This window comes from Phyllobates terribilis, unplaced genomic scaffold (genome assembly GCF_046119375.1).
Source record: "Phyllobates terribilis strain yellow unplaced genomic scaffold, ASM4611937v1 Scaffold_2__4_contigs__length_985480577, whole genome shotgun sequence".
In the NCBI taxonomy this organism is placed as follows: domain Eukaryota; kingdom Metazoa; phylum Chordata; class Amphibia; order Anura; family Dendrobatidae; genus Phyllobates; species Phyllobates terribilis.
Window position 1 is genome coordinate 872,471,824 of NW_027362762.1, and position 23,388 is coordinate 872,495,211.

Genomic DNA, 23,388 nt, shown 5'->3' on the forward strand with positions numbered 1-23,388 from the left:
AATTCTCTGATTTCATGATTCATGTGATACGGTCAAGGCCTCCAGTACCAGACGCAGCAAAGCAACCCCAAGGCATTATGGATCCTCTACCATGCTTAAGTGTTGGTAAAGGTGTTCTTTTTCTTATAAGCTTAATTGCGCCATCTGTAAGTAAACTGTTGCTTTCTTTACATTGCCAAAAAGCCCTATTTTTGTTTTATCTGTCCTCAGAACATTTTCCCAGAAGGATTGTGGTTTGTCAAGGTACTCTTTGGCAAAGAACAGTCGTTCCTTTTTATGTCTTTTCTTCAGAAATGGTTTCTTCCTTGGTCTTCGCTCATAAAGCTCTGCTTGATTTAGTGTGCAGTATATGATACTTGTTGAAACCATGTGACGCGCCCCCTGGGCCGTGTGTGGGGGAATACCCGGAGCCGGGTCTCTGTGTAATGTCAGGGGTTGTAGTCTCTGTGGCGGCGACCCGGTCCCGTGGCTCAGGGTGGTCAAACCAGTGGCGGATCTGTTTACTTGGTTTTTAATGTTGAAATGTCCGACTACGCCACCCGTGGATTGTGGTCACTGAGAACCGCTGCTGCGGGGCAGACCGCTGAGGCTGATGTTGTGTGCGCAGCAGAGGGTAGTATAACTCCCCACGGGAGGAGTATAGCCTCTGGGCAGCGTGTGTAGATGGTGAGGGTTGTGGTGCATGGGCGCAGTGCAGTTCAGGGTCTTTACTGTTGGTAATGAAGAAGGCCCTGCCGGGAGTACTGGCTAACATTAGAGGCCTGGTCACTCTGTGAGCGAACAAGAGTCCCCCTGGCCAGGTGTAGGTGTAGGCCTTCCTGTCTGACTGCACTCTTCCTGGCTACCCTGCTGTAGTTGTGTAGTAGCCCACGTCCCTGAGTGTAACCGTGTGGTGCTCACCCATATGGCTGGTGACTTGGGGCCTTTGGTACCTTCCGCTCCTCGATGGCGGTGCCGGTCGCTTGCGTGTGACTGAGCCTCCGGGCTTTCTATGGCCAGAGGACCTGAAATCCCCTGCCAGGTGGTTTCTGCTGCTGGATGTGAATATCCTCACAGCCTCGGACTCCGGTGTCCGGTTCCCTGCGTCTTCGGCCAGGACGAGCTCTGCTAGCTCCAGTCACTGGCCTTCAGCTCCTGTCTCCTACAGAGCTCCTCGCTGCTCCTCTGTCCCTTCCTCTGGACTAGAACTCGACTTCCTAACCCCGCCCCAGATCCAGTTTATAAAGGGCAGGTTCCTCCCCTCCCTGGACTGGGGCAGGAGGCGTTGCATGCAATAGTGCTCCTGACCAGGAAAACCCATGCTCGCTTTCAGACATGGTATTTCTACCACTGTGGCAACCAGACCCCCTGGGGTGCCACACATGACCCAAGACTATTCCAGGTTGGCCTTCAGGTCTTTGGATGTTTGACGTAGTGTTTCTTCCACCATTCGCACCAACCGTCAAAGACATTTCTTGTAAATTTTCCTCTTTCCCTCACATCCAGGCAGGTTCTTGACGGTTCCATGCTTGGCAAACTTCTTAATAACATTGTGCACTGTTGAAACTGAGATACCAAGGTCTTTGGAGATGGCCTTATACCCTCTGAATGTCTTGTGTTTGCTAATAATAGCAGTTCTGATGTCTTCAGACAGCTCTTTTGTCTTGGCCATTGTGACAAAGGAATTGGGCCTAACATTTGGCTTTTTAAAACACTGAAGTCATCATTCATTGGCTAATTCATGTCACATGGGCACTGACAATTAATCACAAGTGAATCTGTTTTGTGATTTACCACAGACGAGTCAAAATGTGTTTCCATACTAAATTAATGTAAAGGGTGCCAATACCAGTGACACAGCAAGCTTTATGTTTTTCTATTTTTCCCTATCATTGTTTTTTGATTTAAATTATTCTTTATCATTTGCTCTTTTGTATTTAACACAAGTGCTCTATACAAAAAAACTGTTTAACTTGACTAATTTTTTTCAGGAGATATTCCACATTATGTACTTAAACTTCATGGGTGTCAATAACAATGAGCTGTATGCTTAGGTGACAAACTGCACACCACTGCAGAGTTGTTGAAAGCTGTAACAGAGCAGGCAGATCTGTGGCTCTCACCACTGAACCTACAGCCAGGCATGGTCGTGTGTGACAATTGCCGGAACCTGGTGGCGGCTCTGAGGCTTGGCAACCTTGCACACGTACCATGCCTGGCTCATGTGCTCAACCTAGTGGTTCAGCGGTTTCTCAAAACCTATCCGGATCTGCCTGAGTGGCTTGTGAAAATACGCCGCGTGTGTGCCCATTTCAGAAAGTCAGCTACAGCTTCCACCGCCCTCGCTGTGCTTCAGCAGCATTTGCAGCTTCCAGTTCACCGACTGGTCAGCCTCCGCACATAAGAGCTGATGAGTGGGCATGGATGTCTGACATCTGTGCCGTCCTCCAAAACTTTGAGGACTCCACCAAGATGGCGAGCTGCGATGACGCCATAATTAGCGTCACCATCCCGCTTCTCTGTTTACTGAAACGCTCGCTGCTCACAATTAAAGAGAAGGCATTGCAGATGGATCACGATGAGTTGGAACAAGGAACTATACAGTGTGGATGCTACCAGCCCAGCCTCATCTCATCTCAATGCGGATTGGGTGACAAAGAGGAGGAGGAGGAACAGGAGCTGGTTTCCTGCGCTACAGATGGTACTACCCATACCACATTCATATCGTCTGTTCAGCGTGGATGGCCTGAGGAGAGGGAGAATGAGGAGGATGACCAGTAGGAGGAGAGCATGGTCAGTCTTCCTCTTTGTCAGGACAGGGAAGTTTTGGCTGTTGGCAGTCTGGCACACATGGCTGATTTTATGTTCTGCTGCCTTTCCCATGACTCTCGCGTTGTACGCATTTTGGGCGACAGTAAATACTGGTTGGTCACACTTAATAATAATAATAATAATAATAATAATAATAATAATTTTTATTTATATAGAGTCAAAATATTCCACAGCACTTTACAATTAAGTAGGGACATGTACAGACAATAAAAACAATACAATGTATAACATTTCAACAGTTACAGGAGAAGTGAGGGCCTTCCTCGCAAGCTTACAATCTATATGGAAATAGGGGGACACAATAGGTAGAACATGGTCATTAGCCAGTATCTGTGTAAGTGCAGTTACCGTGTGCTATTGGGTGCATGGAGGATGTGGAGACAGATGAAAAGGCAGGAGCAGGTTAACATTAACATTTAGCAGGGAATAGGTGAGAGTTGGGTTAGTGAGTTGAGGTGATAGGCTTGTCTAAACAGACGTTTTAAACGTGCTTTAAAAACATGGGGGCTAGATATTAGTCACATCGTTTGGGGTAGTGCATTCCAGAAAACTGGCGGATGTTAGTCTTAGATCAGTTGCAGAATGGAGGGCAATGACTGGCACAGGGTAGAGGCATCGGTGAAGTGGCCTGATAGAAATACGACCCTGGCTGCTGCATTCAGAATGGATTGGAAAGGAGAGAGTTTGTTTAGAGGGAGACCGATTAGAAGAGAGTTGCAGTAATCCAGACGAGAGTGAATAAGAGCGACTGTAAGAGTTTTGCAGTATCAAAGGTGAGAGAAGGTCGGATTCTGGAGATGTTTTTAAGGTGCAGGTGACATGAGCGAGTGAGTGATTGCCTATGGGGAATAAAGGAAAGTTGTGTGTCAAATATGACTCCAAGACAGCGGGCATGCTGCTTGAGAGTTATGGTGGCACCACCTAAGGAAATTGCAAAGGCAGGTATAGGTTAGTAGAGGGAGGAAACACAAGGAGTTCAGTTTTGGAGAGATTCAGTTTCAGATAGAGGGAAAACATGATGTTCGAGACAACAGAAAGACAAGCATTGGTATTTTGTATTAGAGTGGGGGTGATGTCAGGTGAAGAGGTGCATAGTTGGGTGTCATCAGCATAGAGATGATGCTGGAAACCAAATCTGCTGTTGGTTTCTCCAATAAGGGCATTATACAAAGAGAAAAGGAGGGGGCCTACCACTGAGCCTTGATGAACCCCGTTACTACGGTGAAGGTTAGAGGAAGAAGAGCAGGCAAAAGATACCGTGAAGGAGCGGTCAGAGAGATAGGAGGAGAACCAGGAGAGAACGGTTTCTTTGAGGCTGATAGAGCGGAGCATAGTGAGGAGGAGCTGGTGATCCACAGTGTCAAATGCAGCAGAGAGATCCAGGAGAAAGAGCAGGGAGTAGTGACCATTAGATTTGGCTGTTAGTAGATCATTAGAGACTTTAGTGAGGACAGTTTCAGTAGAGTGTGAAGAGCGGAAACCGGATTGTAAAGGGTCGAGAAGAGAGTTATATGAGAGATAGCAGATGAGACGGGAGTGGACCAAGCGTTCCAGGAGTTTAGAGATGAATGGAAGATTAGAGACCGGTCTGTAGTTAGCAGCGCAGTTCTAATCCAGGGATGGCTTTTTAAGTAAAAGGGCTATGATTGCATGTTTGAATGAAGAGAGAAAGATACCCGAAGAAAGAGAGAGGTTAAATATTTTAGTTAGGTGGGTATTTACAGCTGGGGAAAGGGACTGAAGGAGGTGTGAGGGAATCAGGGTCACTGTTGCAGGTTGTAGGGCGAGAAGAAGCAAGGAGTCTGGTCACTTCTTTTTCTGTGACAGGCTCGAATATGGAAAGTGAACTTGAAGTGCGGGAGGGAAGTGGATCCAGACTCTGAGGGCATTGTGCAAAAATATCTTGTGTAAGAAATTGACATTCCTCACATGTAATAAAGCTGTCAAAGAGTTGCAAATCATGCACACAGGAGCGATTTAACCTTATCACCGAGCAGCTGTAAATACTCGGAGCTCGGCCCGAGCATACTCGGCGAAAGGGTTAATAGAACATACTCGCTCAACACTAGAAATAAGTGGTCATATCGTCAGTGCTTAGGTTGGTGACGGGGGTCTGTACTTTAGGGTCAGGAGGGAGTGGAAGGTTTCAAAGTGTCGTTTACGATTGTTGGCTAGAGATGTGATGAGGATGGTAAAGTAGACTTGTTTAGCAAGATGGAGAGCAGAGTTATAAGTTTTGAGCATGAACTTATAGTGGATGAAGTCTTCTGCAGAAGGTGATTCTCTCCACAGACGCTCAGCGCACCTTGAGCAGCGCTGGAGAAAACGTGTTTGCATCGTGTGCCAGGGATGCCGCCTATGCCGAGTCATTCTGCGTGTAGTAGGTGCTGCTCCATCCAGGGCACTCTGCAATGTGTTGTTATAGTGTGACAATGCTGAGTCTTGACAGGAGAGGGAGGGGATGGGAGCTAAAGATGACTGTAGATTATTCATAAACTGCTGGGTATTGATGGCACGTAGATTTCTGTGTGTATGGTTCTAGACTCGCGCTACAAGGAGAACTTTTAGACCCACTCTACAAGGAGAACTTTCTATCTCTCCTTCCCATGGCAGACAGGTCTAATAAAATGTTGCAGTTCCAGAAGGCCCTTGTTGAAGAATTACTAAAAAAATTCCCATCTGACAATGCTGGCGGCAGAGGTCATAGTTCCTTGGACACCAAGGAGTACAGGCGAGGGAGACACAAACCAGATGCGGCAGAGCCAAGGGAACACTGTCAAATGTCTGGGACAGTTTTCTCAGACCCTCCCAGCTCCAAGGCCCTGATACGTGGGGTACTCTGACAAGGAGAGAAAAGTTTTGGAAGATGCTGAAGGACTACCTTGGCGACTGTACCAGCGTCCTCCGTGATTCCTTTGTGCATTACAACTATGGGGTATCCAAGCAGAACACATGGCATAAACTGTCTCTCTACGCCTTGGAGGTCCTGGCCACTAGCGTTTTGTCAGAGATGGTTTTTAGTGCTGTCGGGGACATTATAACTGATAGACGCATCCGCCTGTCAACTGAAAATGCTAACAGGCTGACTCCTATCAAAATGAATAAGGGCTGGATTGGGCCAGACTTCTCAACACCACCGGATGATAGCAGCGGAACATGAACATAAATCCAGTGTTTATTTTTTTTAGGTCTATTCCCATGCAACCCTTCACACCCAGACATGGTTATACACTTCAGGATTTCTTCTATTTTATGTCGCCCTCCTCCTTCTCTTTACCCTCATCATCCACCACCATATCACCAGGGTGACCATCATGCAATGTCCACATAATTTTTTTAAGGGTGTTTATGATGTCCGCAAGAAATATTTTTAGAGGCCTACCTCTAACTTTATATATAATATATATGTATACCCCCCAGGGGTCACTGTTTTTCAGACCATGAACTTAGTGCAGGGGCATTACCAGTTTAGGAGACCCACTCTTTAATAATAGAAAATACATTTTTAACTGAGGCCCTCCACTACGTCTCTTCAAATTAGTATTGGAGTAAGTCCTAATTTTCGTCAGCCCTTGAACTTGCTGCATATGCAATAACAGTATAGGAGACCCACTCCTTAATAATGGGAAGGCCACTTCAAATCGATTCTATATTCTACAATATTACATCTCTTATCTGAAATTCATTTATGGGTGAGCTATCGCAGTATGGATAGCGTATTACACCAATCCAGTCAGGTATTATTGCCTTATACTGCGTGCTGCTGATGCTGGAGAAAAAAAATAAAAATCTATTCTATTCCCTATTGATACTGCTGTTATCTGCATTTACAATAGGGACAGGTGCTAGTTAGCATTATCAGCTGGAGATAAGTGTTCATTCTGGTCGCATACATCTCTTCCACAGTCCATAACTTGATTGTTTTTTAATTACATGCACTCATTGACCGTTTCAAATATTTTACGATGATCTGTGCTCAGAAATTAATAAAGGTTGACAAATTTATCATAGTTGATAGAAATTAATTTAAGTTGGTAGACATTTTTCATATTTGACAGAAATTAATCAAAGTTTAAAAAAATGTACAGATTTAATGTGTCGATTCGCAGTTTCTCTGTAGCTTCTGAATGTAAGATTTAGTGGTTGGAGACTTGAAACTACTGGAGCTGGAATTACCACTACTCTACAGTGCTTTATTTCCATCCATTTCTGGGTGCTTCTTGAAGTATGTTTGGGGTCATTGTCCTGCTGGAAGAACCATGACGAAGGATGCAAACACAGGTTTATGACACTGGGCACTACATTGCGGCCCAAAGTCCTTTGGGAATCTTCACATTTCATGATGCCTTGCACATAGGGGCTGCCTACTGGACATCCATAAATTGTGAGGATCGCCTGATGGACATCCAAATTTCAAACTTTACAGAATATTTACGAAAAAGAAAATGTGACCACCTCAGATGGATACCTTGTACTGCAGTAGCAATATACATCTATGAAAAGCATAGCCGGTTGCTGACCCTCTAACAATAGTGAGGGCCGACTGCTGGCCCTTTAACAATAGGCCTGATGGCCCTGTAAAAATAGGCTTTGTGACTTTCAGAGTCCCTCCTTCATAAATGAAACAGGATGTGTTTGATCATGTCTCACCCACCACATGGCCAGATAAGGTAGTTAAATGTTAAAATTACATTTACTAGTGAATGTATTTTTGACCGTTGAAAGCAATGCGAAAGTGCAAAAACGCATCAAAAACACTATGTGTGAACATCGCCCAAGGTGTGGAGGAGCATTTTTTTTGTTATTTATTTGGCCTTACATACAAGTCATGATCCTGGAAAGAATATTTCTTAACATTTCTTCCAGGAAAATCCATTTTAGCTTCGTTTTTGTATGTTTTATTGTCAGTCCGTAAAAGTGGTGTAATACTCAGACAACATTGTTCACAGATATGGTATTGGTCAGCGACCAAGTGTGAATAGGTTTGAACGAACACACAACTGGCAGACTTTAAATGGAGTATAATATTTGTCACATTGCCAAAAATGTCTGTATTATTACCGCAGTAATATAGGATCACGTCTGATGACCCCAGTTTTAGCCAGTGGTCTAATAGACATGGTATTGGTCAGCGACCAAGTGTGAATAGGTTTCAATGCACAACTGGCAGACTTTAAATGGAGTAGAATATTTGTCATGTTGCAAAATATGTCAGGATTATTATCTCAGTAATATAGGATCACGTCTGATGACCACGGTTTTAGCCAGTGGCCTAATAGATATGCTATTGGTCAGCGACCAAGTGTGAATAGGTTTGAACACACAACTGGCAGACTTTAAATGGAGTATAATATTTGTGACGTTGCCAAAAATGTCTGTATAATTACCACAGTAATATAGGATCATGTCTGATGATGGACAAGTTTCTCTGCTTCCACAATACAGCAATGCTATTAAAATCATCCAAATCTGTCTGTATACTGCTAACAAGCAAGTGGAGGAGTAAAAATGGCGTATTATATTGCTTTTCACCAAAATAATCAGGATTAAGAGGAAAAAGATTATTAGCCCTGATATCTAGGGCTATGGATATGAGTAACAGCAGCAGAAAGAACATGCAATGGACCCTATTCTGTTGTATACACTCTGCACAAACTCTGCCTGCTTAACTACACTGTGTTCCAAATTATTATGCAAATAATATTTTCTCAGATTTTCCCAAATTACCTATATGAATTGCAGTCATTGTAATTTTCCAGTCAAATAACTATTAGAGTACAATTGAAAGGTTTTTGCACAAACTGCCTATGATAACAGTATATTTTAAAAAAAATAAAAAACTCAAACTGCACTCAAAATGCATGTTCCAAATTATTATGCACAGCAGAGTTTTCAACCTTTTCATTTTAATAAAGAACAAAAAAATGGTCATTTTTGAAATTATAAGCATTAGCAGGTTATTACAAACTGAAATCAAACAGTTTTCAACTCAAAACTTTATTCTAGGTGATGTTACATTTGCACATAGGACCCCTTGTTCGAAAGGAGCTTCTGAACTCTCTCGTCCATTGAATTTGTCAGGTTTTGGATGGTTTCTGCTTTAATTGTTTTGCATGAGGACAGAATACCCTCCCAGAGCTGTTGCTTAGATGTGAACTGCCTCCCGCCATCATAGACACTCCTTTTGATGATGCTCCAGAGGTTCTCAATGGGGTTGAGGTCAGGGGAGCATGGGTGCCACACCATAAGTTTGTCCCCTTTTATGCCCATAGCAGCCAGAGATGCAGATGTGTTATGTGCAGCATGAGACGGGGCATTATCATGCATGAAATGATCTCAATGGTCTAGATGGATGGAGTGGAGGATGGCTGGTTGATGGACACCCCATGCAAACACTGCTACGGTGCTAACAAGGAGGAGGTGGAGTAATGTTTTGGGCTGGAATCATGGGGAGAGAGATTGTCGGCCCTTTTAGGATCCCTGAAGGGGTAAAGATGAACTCCATAATGTATGTTGAGTTTCTCAAACAGCCCTTCCTTCCATGGTTCAGGAAGAAGAACCGTGCATTCCGCAGCAAGATCATTTTCATGCATGATAATGCACCGTCTCATGCTGCACATAACACATCTGCATCTCTGGCTGCTATGGGCATAAAAGGGGACAAACTTATGGTGTGGCACCCATGCTCCCCTGACCTCAACCCCATTGAGAACCTCTGGAGCATCATCAAAAGGAGTGTCTATGATGGCGGGAGGCAGTTCACATCTAAGCAACAGCTCTGGGAGGGTATTCTGTCCTCATGCAAAACAATTAAAGCAGAAACCATCCAAAACCTGACAAATCCAATGGACGAGAGAGTTCAGAAGCTCCTTTCGAACAAGCGGTCCTATGTGCAAATGTAACATCACCTAGAATAAAGTTTTGAGTTGAAAACTGTTTGATTTCAGTTTGTAATAACCTGCTAATGCTTATAATTTCAAAAATGACCATTTTTTGTTCTTTATTAAAATGAAAAGGTTGAAAACTCTGCTGTGCATAATAATTTGGAACATGCATTTTGAGTGCAGTTTGAGTTTTTTATTTTTTTTAAAATATACTGTTATCATAGGCAGTTTGTACAAAAAGCTTTCAGTTGTACTCTACTAGTTATTTGACTGGAAAATTACAATGACTGCAATTCATATAGGTAATTTGGGAAAATCTGAGAAAATATTATTTGTATAATAATTTGGAACACAGTGTACTGCTATCACCAGGATTAATATGCAGTAGAATTAGTTCTTAGAAGGACTGTTAGTGTATGCGCAGGGCGATTTAATCTGGGAAGGTGTGTCAAGGATGCCAACCTCTAGTGGGGTGGCATGTGAGATGGAAATGTTTGGACATTGTTGCAGTATCGGACTCTGGCCACCAGAGGTCATTGTTGCCTCTGGAAGAAATTCTATGGCTGACCTGATCTCTATGGCTGAGAGGATGGTGTTTTTGTCTGTTGGAACAGTAAGCTGACTGAGAAGGACATTAGTGTGAGATCCTAAAGCTCTTTGTGTGCAGTGTGCTAGGAGCTAGTCAGATTACTGAGGAAAGGAGCAATTGTTCCTGTGAATCCTGTCAGAGTGTGAGAATCACTTTGGGGGGGGGACTACATATGAATGCAGAGTTGGATTCCCCCCAAGGCATCTGCTATGACATGAATGGTCTTCTGCTAGCCTGTCAGGCTAAAACTACACCAGGATCCATTCCTCGGCCTCCCAGCTAAATGGCCGATCGGACGATCAGGCAGCCACTTCCGTGATCAGGTTAAGGCCGGTAATTCTTGAGCTCATGCCCCACCACAGGGATCTCGGAGGGAGCGTGCACGCAGACTATAGATAGAGTTTGGCGCCAAACATAGATTCTCAATTAGAGACATTGTTTGCGAATAGGGCTGTGTGAACCTTAGCTAGATACTCCCCTCAGTGGGTGAGCTTGTATATAGATAGCATAACAGAATTAGAATTTTAGAGAATTGTTAAGTGTGGGAATCTCTGTGCTGGACCACTGCAGGGGCCGCCTCTTGCACTCATCTAATTACATCCTTGCTCTGTGTAACTCCTGGTTGCCGCATTTGACGAAACCACAAGTCAGGCAAATTATAGTGTATCCGATAGATCATACTGGGCCTATCGGTTGTGCAGCGCAGGGGTCCTAACTGACCTGGGCTAGGTGTGTTTGAAAGTTATCTGTGTTTCTTTCTTGCATTTCCAGGGTAACTCAGTTTTCGTTGTTAGTAAAAAGTAGTTCCCTAACAAATTGCCTGGTCATGTTATTTGTCCTCGGCCTGCTGTATTCTGGAAGAGACCACCACGGTACACAGTCTACAATGCCACAACCAACATGGCTCGGCATTACAGTGACTGGCAGGTAATCCCTGCATGTTAATTGGCTGTCTAAACAGTGCCCGAAATGCGGGGCGGGGACCCGAGCATTTCAAAAATACTCGTCAAGCACCGAGCCTCTTGAGCACTGTGAAGCTCTGACGAGTACCGAATAGTGGCGAGCATGATCGCTCATCACTATTGAAGATGGGTCATAGCTAGGTCTTCCAACGTGACAATGACCCGAAACACACAGCCAGGGCAACTAAGGAGTGGCTCTGTAAGAAGCATTTCAAGGTCCTGCAGTGGCCTAGCCAGTCTCCAAACCTGAACCCAATAGAAAATATTTGGAGGGAGCTGAAACTCAATGTTGCCCAGCAACAGCCCCCGAAACCTGAAAGATCTGGAGAAAATCTATATGGAGGAGTGGGCCAAAATCCCTGCTGCAGTGTGTGCAAACTTGGTCAAGAACGACAGGAAACGTCTGACCTCTGTAATTGCAAACAATGGTTTCTGTACCAAATATTAAGTTGTGCTTTTCTATTGTATCAAATACTTATTTCATGCAATAAAATGCAAATAAATTATGTAAAAAGCCTACAATGTGATTTTATGGTTATTATTTTTAGATTCTGTCTGTGTTCCTGTTCCTATTAGGACTGAGAAGCAATCATATCAGTCTTGTCACGGTAGCGCAATATAAATATTACTAAAGGTGCTTGATGCACCAGAAATGCGTTGGTATTTGTTACTTTAAGCCGATATGGATGTTATTTAGAATTTTAACATGCACCAATAAAGATTTTTATGTCTGGAGCTGGGTCTCGCCTCCTGTTTGAGTGAGGAGGTGGAAGCACTAGTTGTGCTCCAATCAGGACTCGATTCAGATATTATTGGTGAGATGACTTTGTTTCTTCAAATTTGCTTTGTAAAACATACCTGGTCTAAAAAATAAAATAAAATTTTTACTACTAAGATCTTATTAGGTGGAAAGAGACCCCACAATTTCTGCCAAACATAGTAATACCCCAAATGTCATCTGAAGCTACTGTGGCCACACAAAGGGTCTGAGAAGGCAAGACCACAATTTAGGGTGCAGATTTTGGCTGGAATAGTTGGTGGGTGACATTTGCAGAGCCCTGAAAACCCCCAAAAGTGACTATTTTGGCCACACAGGGGGCTACACTCTGCAACATTAACACCATGCTTTTTCCCCTGGAAAATTGCAAATTTGCCAGATAAGTGCCCATACATATGGAGCTATGTACCCTGTAAGTTGGTAAAGGAAACCTGTCATCAGGATTTTGCTAAGTAAACTACAGGCATTGTCAGGTTGGCTTTGTTACACTGATTAACCCCTTAGTGACCTAGCCAATTTTGACCTTAATGACCAAACCAAATTTTACAATTCTGACCCGTGTCCCTTTACGTGGTAATAACTCTGGAACGCTTTAACGGATCCCACTGATTCTGAGAATGCTTTTTCATGATATGTTGTACTTTGATAGTGGTAAAATTTGTCCGATATGACTCGTGTTTGTGAAAAAATAAAAATAAAATTGGCGAAAATGTCACAATTTTCAAACTTTGAATTTTTATTCCCTTAAACCAGAGAGTTATGTCACGAAATGGTTAATAAATAACATCTCCCACGTGTTTACTTTACATGAGCACAATTTTTGAAAAATTTTTCTTTTTGTTAGGAAGTTAAGGGTTAAACGTTGACCGGCAATTTCTCAGCAATTTTTTTTTTTTTTTTTGGGGGGGGGGGTTCTATATGACAAAATACCCAAAAGTGACACCATTCTAAAAACTGCACCCCTCAAGGTGCTCAAAACCATTTTCAAGAAGTTTAACCCTTCAGGTTCTTCACGAGAACTGAAGCAACGTGGAAGTAAAAAAAAATTAACTTTTTTTTTTCTCTTCACATAAAAAAATTCTTTGGGTCTAATTTTTTTTTATTTTCACAAGGATAACAAGAGAAAAAAATGGACCCCAAAATTTGTTGTGCAATTTCCCCTGAGCATGCCGATACCCCATATGTGGGTGAAAACCACTGTTTGGACGCACGGCCGGACTTGGAAGGGAAGGAGCAGAACTTTTTGAACGCAAGTGTGGCTGGAATGTAAAGCCGACGCCATGTTGCGCTTGGAGAGCCCCTGATGTGCCTAAACAGTGGAAACCCCCTACAAGTGACATTTTGGAAACTACACGCCTCAAGGATTTTTATCAAGGATTATAGTGAGCATTTTGAACCCAGAGGTACGACGCAGAATTTGATAACATTAGGTCATCATATTGAGTTTGTCGTCGTTAGTGTTTAACGCAAGTGCTCGCTACTTGAGTTTGTATCAGGTGCTCAGGTATGCACCATGTATCGCGGGTGCTTGAGTGACATGCTCGAGTCCCCGCCCCGCATGTTTCATGTGTATGGCAGGCAATCACCATGTGTTTTTTGGCTGTATACCAGCTGTGAAACATGTGGGGCAGAACCGAACATGTCCCTCGAGCACCCGCGATACTCTGCATACCTGATGCAGGTTCGAGTAGCAAGCACTTGCTCTCAACACTAGTCACAACCCATGTAAAAAGAAAAAAAACAACATTTTTTAATTATAATTTTTATTAACTAAGGAGGATTAGATTTACTATTTTTTGGCATTTGATCACTGTGATATACCCCATCTCAGTGATCAAAAGGAACCAATAGGAAATCCAGCCCTGATCATATTCTCCAGGGTCTCAGCGATTTTCCAACTCTGAGGGGCGCTACTGCCTTATTCCTGATTGCCATTTTAAAACGGAAATGAGGGAATAAGGCCCCTCAATGGCCAGTTTTAATGCATATCGGCGGTTGTTAAGCGGTTAAAATGATACCTGGGATGAAGAAATCTGTCTTGTGGTTGTTTAACCTGTGTTTGCAGTTTTGAGTTCATGAGATGCTTGTGCTCCGGGGCAGGCCTGTAGGCAAGGATCATCCAATCAATCCATCATCCTCCCTTCCGTGACCTGCCTCCCATTTTAAATACTGTGCATTTAATAGTGGTAAAAAAAAAAAAAAAGCCTACAGCAAAATTGCCCCAGCGCATGTAGTTGATTGTTGTATATTCGACACCCTGGCATACTACAGAACAGAGTGGATCCTGGCTGGGTGATGAGGGCTTTAAGCCCATGCAGGCCACCTGTAGCCAATGGTGTTGGCTGGCCAGGACCATGAACTCCACAGATCAATCAAGGAGACTTCCATTCAAACATGGGGGACTTTGCTGAACTTGATAAGGACACAAAGCACGGGTTGCATAGATCCGGCTTAAAGGAAGATTGAGTGCAAGTTCATTTAAAATCAGTTATTTTTATTTCAAAAATTTTTTTTTAAAGAATTCCTTTATAAAACAGGTGCCTTCAGATTTCATCAATACAAACCTCAATACTGGCTACAATTATTTTGAAATTTTTTTTTAAAGAAATTCTTGTAGCCAGTATTGAGGTTTGTATTGATGAAATCTGAAGGCACCTGTTTTATAAAGGAATTCTTTAAAAAAAAAATGTTTGAAATAAAAATAATTGATTTTAAATGAACTTGCACTCAATCTTCCTTTAAGCCGGATCTATGCAACCCGTGCTTTGTGTGGTTAATATCCTATTGGGAGGTGTAATTATTGACCCTTTTTGATATACACTAAACTTGATAAGGGTTATATGAAAGGGATAGCAGATACAGTGTCTTAAGCAAGCTTCCTTCATAGTAAGAAGCCTTTTCATTCCCACTATATCCTTCCTCTGTGGGTTACACCAGGGCGCTGCGGCTTATCCATTTCATCCTACGTCGCCACAATCCAGCTTCTAGGCCACAGTCCTGCTCAGCGAGTCTCTCCACGTCCTATCACTATGGACACCCTCAGGGTCAGACTGGAGTGTCTAGGGCCCAACTTACTGCTACTATACGTAGACATTTTACTGGTTCATACTCCGGCCTCATGCACAACTTACAATATAGTGTGTAAAACAGCGTGTGACTCCTAATGAATTTGGCACATTTTTCAGCTTCCATGTGCCACCACAAGAAATGTCCTACAGTCAGGAATCGGCTGACATTTCTGGTGTCTTTTCACTACTTGTGGAGAAATAATGTTAAAAATTCTTTTTCAAGGGTCAGATCAGGGCCTTTTATTTGGTCTCACGCTACTTGTAGAGTGACGTCAGCCATGGTAATGTTGCTGAGGCCGGTGACCACGTCCACAAGACGGTCTGTCTGGATCAGAATTTCCGCCGATCTCAGCAGTTGCAGGAGTGCAGCTGTTATCACCACCATCCTCCTGCTGGTGATGCTGTGAACATAATGGCAGTATCGGCACCATCACCTTGATGTCATACTATGTTAGAACCACTTTTGTGGCACATGGAATGTAAAGATTTACTTATGTGTTTTTGGGAGAAGTAGGAGGATGGGAGGGTGGGGGTGGGGGAGAGAAAATTTTAAAAAAAGTGAATCTATAACCATTTTTTGATGCACGTGCATTCACATATAATAAGGATACTATCAAGGTGCCGCGGCCGAGACTGACTGGTATCTGAGGGGAAGCACCAGGAATTGACAGTGCAGGCACCGGTCGTGTAACCAAATCACTGCGCCATAATGGCACTGCAGTATGCGGTGAGACTACAACTCCCAGCAACTTTATTTCTTTTTATTTTACACGCCACTGTTTTTCCAGTGATTTACTAGAAAGACCTGCACCAAGAATCACACAAAGCAAATTTGCTGTTATGGTTTCTTGCCAATTTGCTCTGATTTTCTATGGAATATCTCCAAAAAAAAAAAAACACTACACATAGCACACAGTATATAACCAAGTCCCTAATATAGCATACAGTATATAGACTGTGTCACCCAGGGGGAATATAGGGGATTCGGTACCCGGGCCTTTTACCTTGTTTAGGAGATCACGGCAGTCGGCTCCCGGGCCCGTACTCTGGGTCGCTCTTTAAAAAGGGGTTTTAGTGTACAGTTTGTCTCGTGACGCCACCTGTGGTTTACGGTAATGGTTACCGGCGCTGCTGCAGACCTCCGGTAGTGATGGGATGGCAGCTGGGATGTTTCTGCTCCCCACAGGCGGAGCGGGCCCCCGGGGCAGTGTAGGTGCAAATGGTGGTGATGCTGGGGCTTGCAGTGCAGGAGAGATGGCGCAGCAGGAGTAACTGACAGAGACAGGGGATTCACTTCAGTATCTTTACTGGTGCGGATGTCAGGTACGGTCCAGGGTACTCGGTAGGAAGGGTGCACTTCAGGACTTCTCCCCAGTGAGCAGGTATAAGGCCTCCTGATCCGTGTCTCCCTCTCTCTAAGCTCCTGGCCAGCCTGCAACTGGGCCTAGCTTCTGTGTCGTGCTGTTCCTTCACCTGTCGCTTGGTAGTAGGACCTTTTTCTGGCAACCACTATCCCTGGACGCCGGGGCCTTCGTGGTTCCTAGTCCTGTCAAGGGTTTAGCTTCAGGTCGACCAGGGACTTGTAGTCCTCCTGGTATGCCAGTGATCCCTACTGGGTATAAAGGATCCTGTAGGCGCGGACCTGGTGTCCGGTTTGTGTCTTGGGGTGAGCCTATGATGCTCCTCTGCCCCCTCAACTCCTCTCCTCTTTGCCTCCGGCCACACTCGGGGCCCTCAATACAGCAGCAGCCGTGCTGCGTCTTCACTGCTCTCAGTAGCAGCACACTCTCTGAACAACTAACTGCTGAACTGAACTGCCTGGCTCCACCCTCCCTCTCTCTCTCTCTCTCTCTCGATATATATATATCTATATCCCTAACAGGGCTCCATCTGGTGGTATGAGGTGGAAGGGTGGAGGTGTTTGTTTGTAATGAGGGCCTCTGTGGAGAAGTCCGTCCATGCACCCTTTTGGGTCCTGTGGTACCTGTGAACAGCAGGGTGCCATATTCCCCCCCAGTACAATTCAGTACTCCTGGACTGAAGCATTTTGTAACAGATTACAACAATAATTATAATATCAATAAAGTTACAGTATGTCCCGTAACCAGGTGTCCATTTCACCGAAGATGGTATAACATGAGTAACATGAGGGACCCGCCTGAAAACCCTCAACGTAGGCCCTGGGCGTGGCTACAGGGCATAAGTGATCCAGGTGTTGGACCACGTCTTCGGCCACGCCAAACGAGTTTTTGTTTAGTGGTCAAATAAGGGGGGCACTTTTGATGAGTGCAACTATTTACAAGGACAGTTTTTGGCTGCTCAAAGTCCTCAGCCTACAAATCTTTATGCCCTTACGGGTAACTACAGGCACACATTAATTTCAGTTTACACAATAAACAATAGGCAATACCTAACTGGGTAACTATTTATACTTCAGGCATTTTGTATTTTAATCCTTAAACCTGGCAGAGATTTGGCCTTGTGTGCTGCGTGTGGACCTTTGTAGCACTGGGGTGATACTGATGTCTGTGCATGCACTCTCTGCTAACCTATCAGGTGTACGTGCTGGTAGATTATAAAACTGCCTCAATCTCTCTATGGGACTGGCAAGTGCACTGATTACTGGGCCTTCAGGCTCTGCCTCAACGGGTGATCCTCCTCTGACTGGGGACTCTTCCTGTTCCTGAGCAGGTTCCTCTAGCGGTTGATAGAAGTGTATTACTAGTATAATAACTGCTCCATCAAGTTGAGGCCAGTCCACAGGGAAATCTCCTAGAACTGTGTGAAGCACATCTTCCTTGGGTTCTTCCGGTGCTATAGGAGGTACTTCTTCCTCCGTTGTCTTCAGTAGACCTGGGTACACTTTCAAGTGGTCTCTTGAGACTGTTGCGGTTGTCTTACCTCCATCCTTACTAATCAGGCAGGTTTTACTATTGTCAAATCTAGAATTTAGTACAGTGTAGGGCTCTCTTTCCCACTGGTCATCGAGCTTGTGACCTCTTCTTTTCCACTTTAGCACCATCTCTCCAGGTGCCAAGGTTTCTGCTGGTGCATTTTTGTTATACTGCTCTTCTGTCTTTCCCTCACCTTGTTTAGACTGTCCTCGACACAGGCCTGTACCTTCCTGTACTGCTCTTGCCGACTTGTGTCCCAATCTTCAGTGGACGTATCTGCAGCAGGTTCTACCACTCCAAGCTCCAGGTCCATGGGCAATTTTCCAGGTCTTGCTCTCATAAGGTACGCTGGGGTACAATTTGTAGAACTCACGGGTATGTGGTTATACAGGTCCACTAGGTCAGGTAGCTTGTCTGGCCACTGGTTCCTTTCTTCCAAAGGTAGGGTTTTTAGCAGGTCTATAACGATGTTGTTCATTTTCTCACACATACCGTTGGTTTGCCGATGATATGGCGTAGTCCGGATCTTCTTGCATCCATACAGGTGGCAGAATTCCTTGAATAGCTCAGCTTCGAAAGCAGGGCCTTGATCTGTGAGCACCTTTTCTGGATATCCATGGGGTCTGCAGAAGTAGACTTGGAACGTTCTTGCTGCAGTTTCAGCTGTCAGGTCCTTGAGAGGGGCTAACACCAGAAACCGGGAATCGTGATCCACCATGGTCAGGGCATAGGAGTAGCCTGATCTGCTAGGTGACAGTTTCACATGATACAGAGCGACAATCTCCAGGGGTTGGGTTGTTTTGATGGACTGCAAGGGTGCTTTCTGGCTGCCATAGTCTTTTCTTCTGAGGCTACAGGGCCCACAATTCCGGCACCACCTTTCTATGGAGCTCCGCATTCCAACCCAATAGAACCGGTCCTTCAGCAGGATTTCCAGCCAAAGTGACCTGCTTGATCGTGGTAGGCCTCTAACACCATCTGGATATCTGTCCTGGGTACAACGATCCGCCACACCATTTCATGGGTCGTGGGGTTGACATACCTTCTGCATTCTCTCTGTAGATGAACAGCCGGCTTCTCTCATACCACAGGTTTTTGGCTTGTGGGTGGGGGAGGAGAATCATCCTTCTCCAGGTGAGAACCTTCTTGGGTTATCAGTCTTTTGATGAGGCTGACAACCGGGTCACTGTCTCGGGTCTCCTTCCAGCTGTGATGAGGTAGAGGGTTTGGCGTCCTACCATGACATCTTCTGGAGGCGTGCTGCTCGTGGACCATTCCATTTCTGTGGAAAGCAGGTAGTTCAATTTCTTCGAGATCATCCACTTCATCCTTGGTGTCTGACTGGTGGGGCATTCTCGACAAGGCATCAGCATTGGTATTATTGTGACCTACCCGGTACTTGATTGTGAACTGATAATTCGACAGTCTGGCCACCTAACACTGTTCCATGGCTCCCAACCTGGCTGTCTCCAGGTGTCTCAAGGGATTATTGTCGGTAAAGGCTGTGAATTTAGTTGAGGCTAGGTAATGCTTGAATCTTTCAGTGATAGCCCAGACCAAGGCCAGGAACTCCAGCTTGAAGGAACTGTAATTCTCTTGGTTCCTCTCAGTAGGGCAAAGCTTCCTACTGGCATACGCAATTACCTTCTCTCTGCAGCTGCTGCATGCTGGGTAATGCCTCAGTACAGCCTCATCCAGCTCCTACTCAGGTGCCAGAGAGGAGTGAGGGGCCTGCTGCACACAAGATCGCATTGTGCTGGGTGGGGGAGGGGCACTTAAAGCTAGTCAGATTGACACCCCTGCAGGAGAGGTGTAACTTACCACACTCATTAGCTATGCACTGACTGCTGGGCTAGTCCATAGTGGCACACTCCCTCCTTCCCCTTCCCTGCTTGGTTGGAGTCAGGCTGACACCTGTGTAGTAGAGGTGGTACTGTTAGTGGCACCTCTCCTGCACTGATATCAGTCAGATTGACACCTAGCTTGAGCACAGCAGGGTAACAAGGGAAGGGGCAGCTATGGAAGAGAGTTAGCCCAGCAGAGCATAACTGATAGTGATGGGTAGCTCCTGAACGAGCCGGCTCTAAGAGCCGGCTCTTTATAGTGAATCATATGAGTCGGCTCCTGGCAGGGAGCCAATTGAAATTTAAACGGCTCTTTGCCAGTTCACGTTCCACAGTCAGTCCCCTCTGGTTCCGCCCCTCCCTCCCCTCTGGCCCCGCCCTCCCGGCAGTAGTCACTCTGATCTTATCCAGGAGACTGAGAATGCCTGCTCCTCCTGCTGCCGCACATAGCACTGACTCACAGCCCCGCCCCCCTCCAATCTGTGACAAGCAAGCAGCAGTCAGGCACTTTATTAAAGGAACACTGACATCTGGATTTAGCCTGATTATAGTTATTTACCGCCAGCTTGTAAATCCTCGCTGAGCGAGGGAGAAACAGCGGATGTAAATGTGCGTCCCTTGTTCTCTCCCATTCACTTGAATGGAAGAGAACAAATGATCCAGCGATGCATATGGGCAGGGCAGATAAGGATCTCCTCTGCAAACATACCATCGCTGGATTGAGCATCACTGGATCGCAGGCTCGGGTGCTGCATGGTCCATGCGGTCAGTCAGCGAGCGCTGGCCGACAACATGGTCGCATCCTGTGTGTCTTTTGCTGACTAGGGCTCCGGCACAGGACAACTTCCATGGAAACCCATGTAAACAGTTACATAGGTTTTTATGGAATACCAGCAGGATTGAAGCAGAATTTTTAAAATAAGTATATGGAGAATATACCTATTTTAAAAAGTTCTTTTCAATTAATGGCACTAATGCCCATGTGATCCAACCCCTTTAATGACATTATATTAGTGATGGCAAAAGACATTGGTCCTTGATGGGACACCAAAAAAACAGTCTTTTCCAAAACAGATAATAACAGAAGAAATAAACTGAATCAGTCCATCCAAGCTATGGCACTTAGTTTATCTATCCAATGGGCCCTAAAGACAATTTTAGGCTGCCTTCACACTTTGTGGATTTGCAGCGGAGTTTCCATGCAGATCATCAGCGTGGAAATTCCATGGCATTTACAGAAGCCAACAGTGGCAATGGTTTTTATCCAAAACACACTCACTTCTCTTGCACTATGGGGCCCCACCAGTGGATCCCCCGGCAGGCCAGTCCGAGCCTGGACACCCTGGATCCACCGCACGGGACTCAGTCCCACACTCCCAGCCCTGTTCAAGTCTGTTACCTTTGGCACTAGCAAGGCCTCAGGTATCCAGTGACTCAGCATCTTCTCTGCCAACACCTTCTGGAAGGTCACTCAGTAATTTTCTTCAGAATCTCACCATCCCTGTCCGCAAGTCTTTATGCCGTGGATCACCCCTTGGCAGCACTGCACACCCTCTGGACTTGTCCCAACACTTATCTGCTTCTGACCCTGCTGTCTGTTGCTGGGTATAAATGACTCGCCCCCTGGGCCGCGTGGGGAACCCGGAACCGGGCCTCTGGTGGGATGCTGGGGGTGGTAGTCTGTGTGGCGGCAACCCGGTCCGTGGCTCAGGGTGGTCAAACCAGTGGCAGTCTTAGTGTAATAACAAATGTCCGACTACACCACCCGTGGATTGCGGTCAGTGGGGACCGCCGCTGCGCTGCAGACCGCTGAGGCTGATGTAAGCGCAGCCAAGTATGGGATAACTCCCCACGGGAGAAGTATTGCCTCAGGGCAGCTAGTGTGGATGATGGGAGTGATGGTGTGAGCGTCCCAGTACTAATGGTGTGGCGATGAAACAGACGTGTGGTGCAGTTCAGGGTCTTTACTGATGGTATAAAGCAGACCCTCCCGGGAGTACTGGTTAGCAGTAGAGGCCTGGTCAGTCTGTGAGCAAGCAAGATCTCCCCTGGCCAGGCGGAGTTGTAGGCCTCCCCGTCTGTCTGCACCCTTTCCTGGCTACCTTGCTGTAAGCAGTTACAAGTAGCCCACGTCCCTGAGTATACCCTGTGGTGCTCACCCGTATGGCTGGTGACTTGGGGCCTTCTGTTAGCCTCCGCTCCTGGATGGCGGCGCTGGTCCCTTTCTTGTGACTGAGCCTCCGGGCTTCTATGGCCAGAGGACCTGGTATCCCCTGCCAGCTGGTTTCTGCTGCTGGGTGTATATCAGTCTCCACAGCCTCGGACTCCGACGTCCGGTTGTAGTGTCCTCAGCCAGGGTGAGCTCTGCTCAGCTCCAGCCCCTGGTCTTCAGCTACTGCTCCTACTGTATCTTTCCCTCTCCAAGCTCTCACTCCCTAATCCCGCCCCAGACCCAGTTTATAAGAGCAGATTCCTCCCCTCCCAGGTCTGGGCGGGCAGTGTTGCATGCTTAGGGCTCCTGACCAGAGAAACCTCCCACTTGCTCTCAGACATAATATTTCTATTACTGTGGCAACCAGACCCCTGGGGTGCCACATAAACTTCCTTATACAGGTAGACACCACAATGCAATACAATCCACATGACACAATATGGACAGAGACACATGACGCAGTTGCTCACATTCCTACCCCTGAAGACACCATAGTCCACTACTCCTTACACTCAGAAGCAGCAATCTACTGAACACTTCACCAAGTTAAACATTTTTTTTTCCATAAAGGCAGCAATTAAATGCTTACCAGTGAGTGGATGTAAAAAAGATTTTTAATCAAGATACATTTAAAATACTACAAGGAACATACAAATATAGGAAATATAAACAAGTGCTTTATAGTAACGTCCAAAATGTATTTAAATAGGATCAGAATTCCTGAGACTCTGCGACTTTAGGTTCCTGAGAGGACGAGCCTTTTGCAGTCTTCTTGGGCACTAGGACCGCTTGGATATTTGGCAGGACGCCTCCCTCTGCAATGGTGACTCCATCAAACAGTTTGCTCAGTTCCTCATCATTCCTCACAGCCAGTTGGATGTGTCGGGGAAGGATCCTGGATTTCTTGTTGTCCCTCGCTGCATTTCCTGCCAGCTCCAGGACCTCAGCGCACAGGTATTCCATGATGGCTGCTAGATAGACGCTAGCTCCAGATCCAATCCTCTTAGCATAGTTTCCCTTCCTCAGGAACCTGTGGACACGGCCCACTGGGAACTGGAGCCCTGCCTTGGAAGATCTGGAGGTCTTTCCAGCTGCAGGCTTCTGGACCTTCTTGCCACGACCAGACATGATCAGAATAACTAAAAAGGGAAGAATTAATGAACAAAGACTTACTTTTTTAATGTAGGCAACATTGGTACAATTGTATTTGCTTCATGCACCAATCACCTCATGTCCACTCTAACTCCACTTATTTTTCTAGTGCAGAGATCAGTCCTTAGGACTATACTTGTACTCATGCTGTATCACAAGTAATAAAACAAGGGGGTGCTCCTGGACAGCACTCT

General features: G+C 45.4%; 1 protein-coding gene across 1 annotated transcript; it reads right to left on the reverse strand.

The window, feature by feature from the left end:
• Positions 1-22,753: 22,753 nt before the first annotated feature.
• Positions 22,754-23,170, reverse strand: LOC141248059 (histone H2A, embryonic-like). The gene has a single exon (XM_073669319.1). The coding sequence runs from the start codon at positions 23,168-23,170 to the stop codon at positions 22,754-22,756; it is 417 nt and encodes a 138-aa protein (XP_073525420.1).
• Positions 23,171-23,388: the final 218 nt, after the last annotated feature.

Coding starts and splice junctions, on each gene's coding strand:
- LOC141248059 (XM_073669319.1), bottom strand. CDS start 23,170: ATGTCTGGTCGTGGCAAGAAGGTCCAGAAGCCTGCAGCTGGAAAGACC.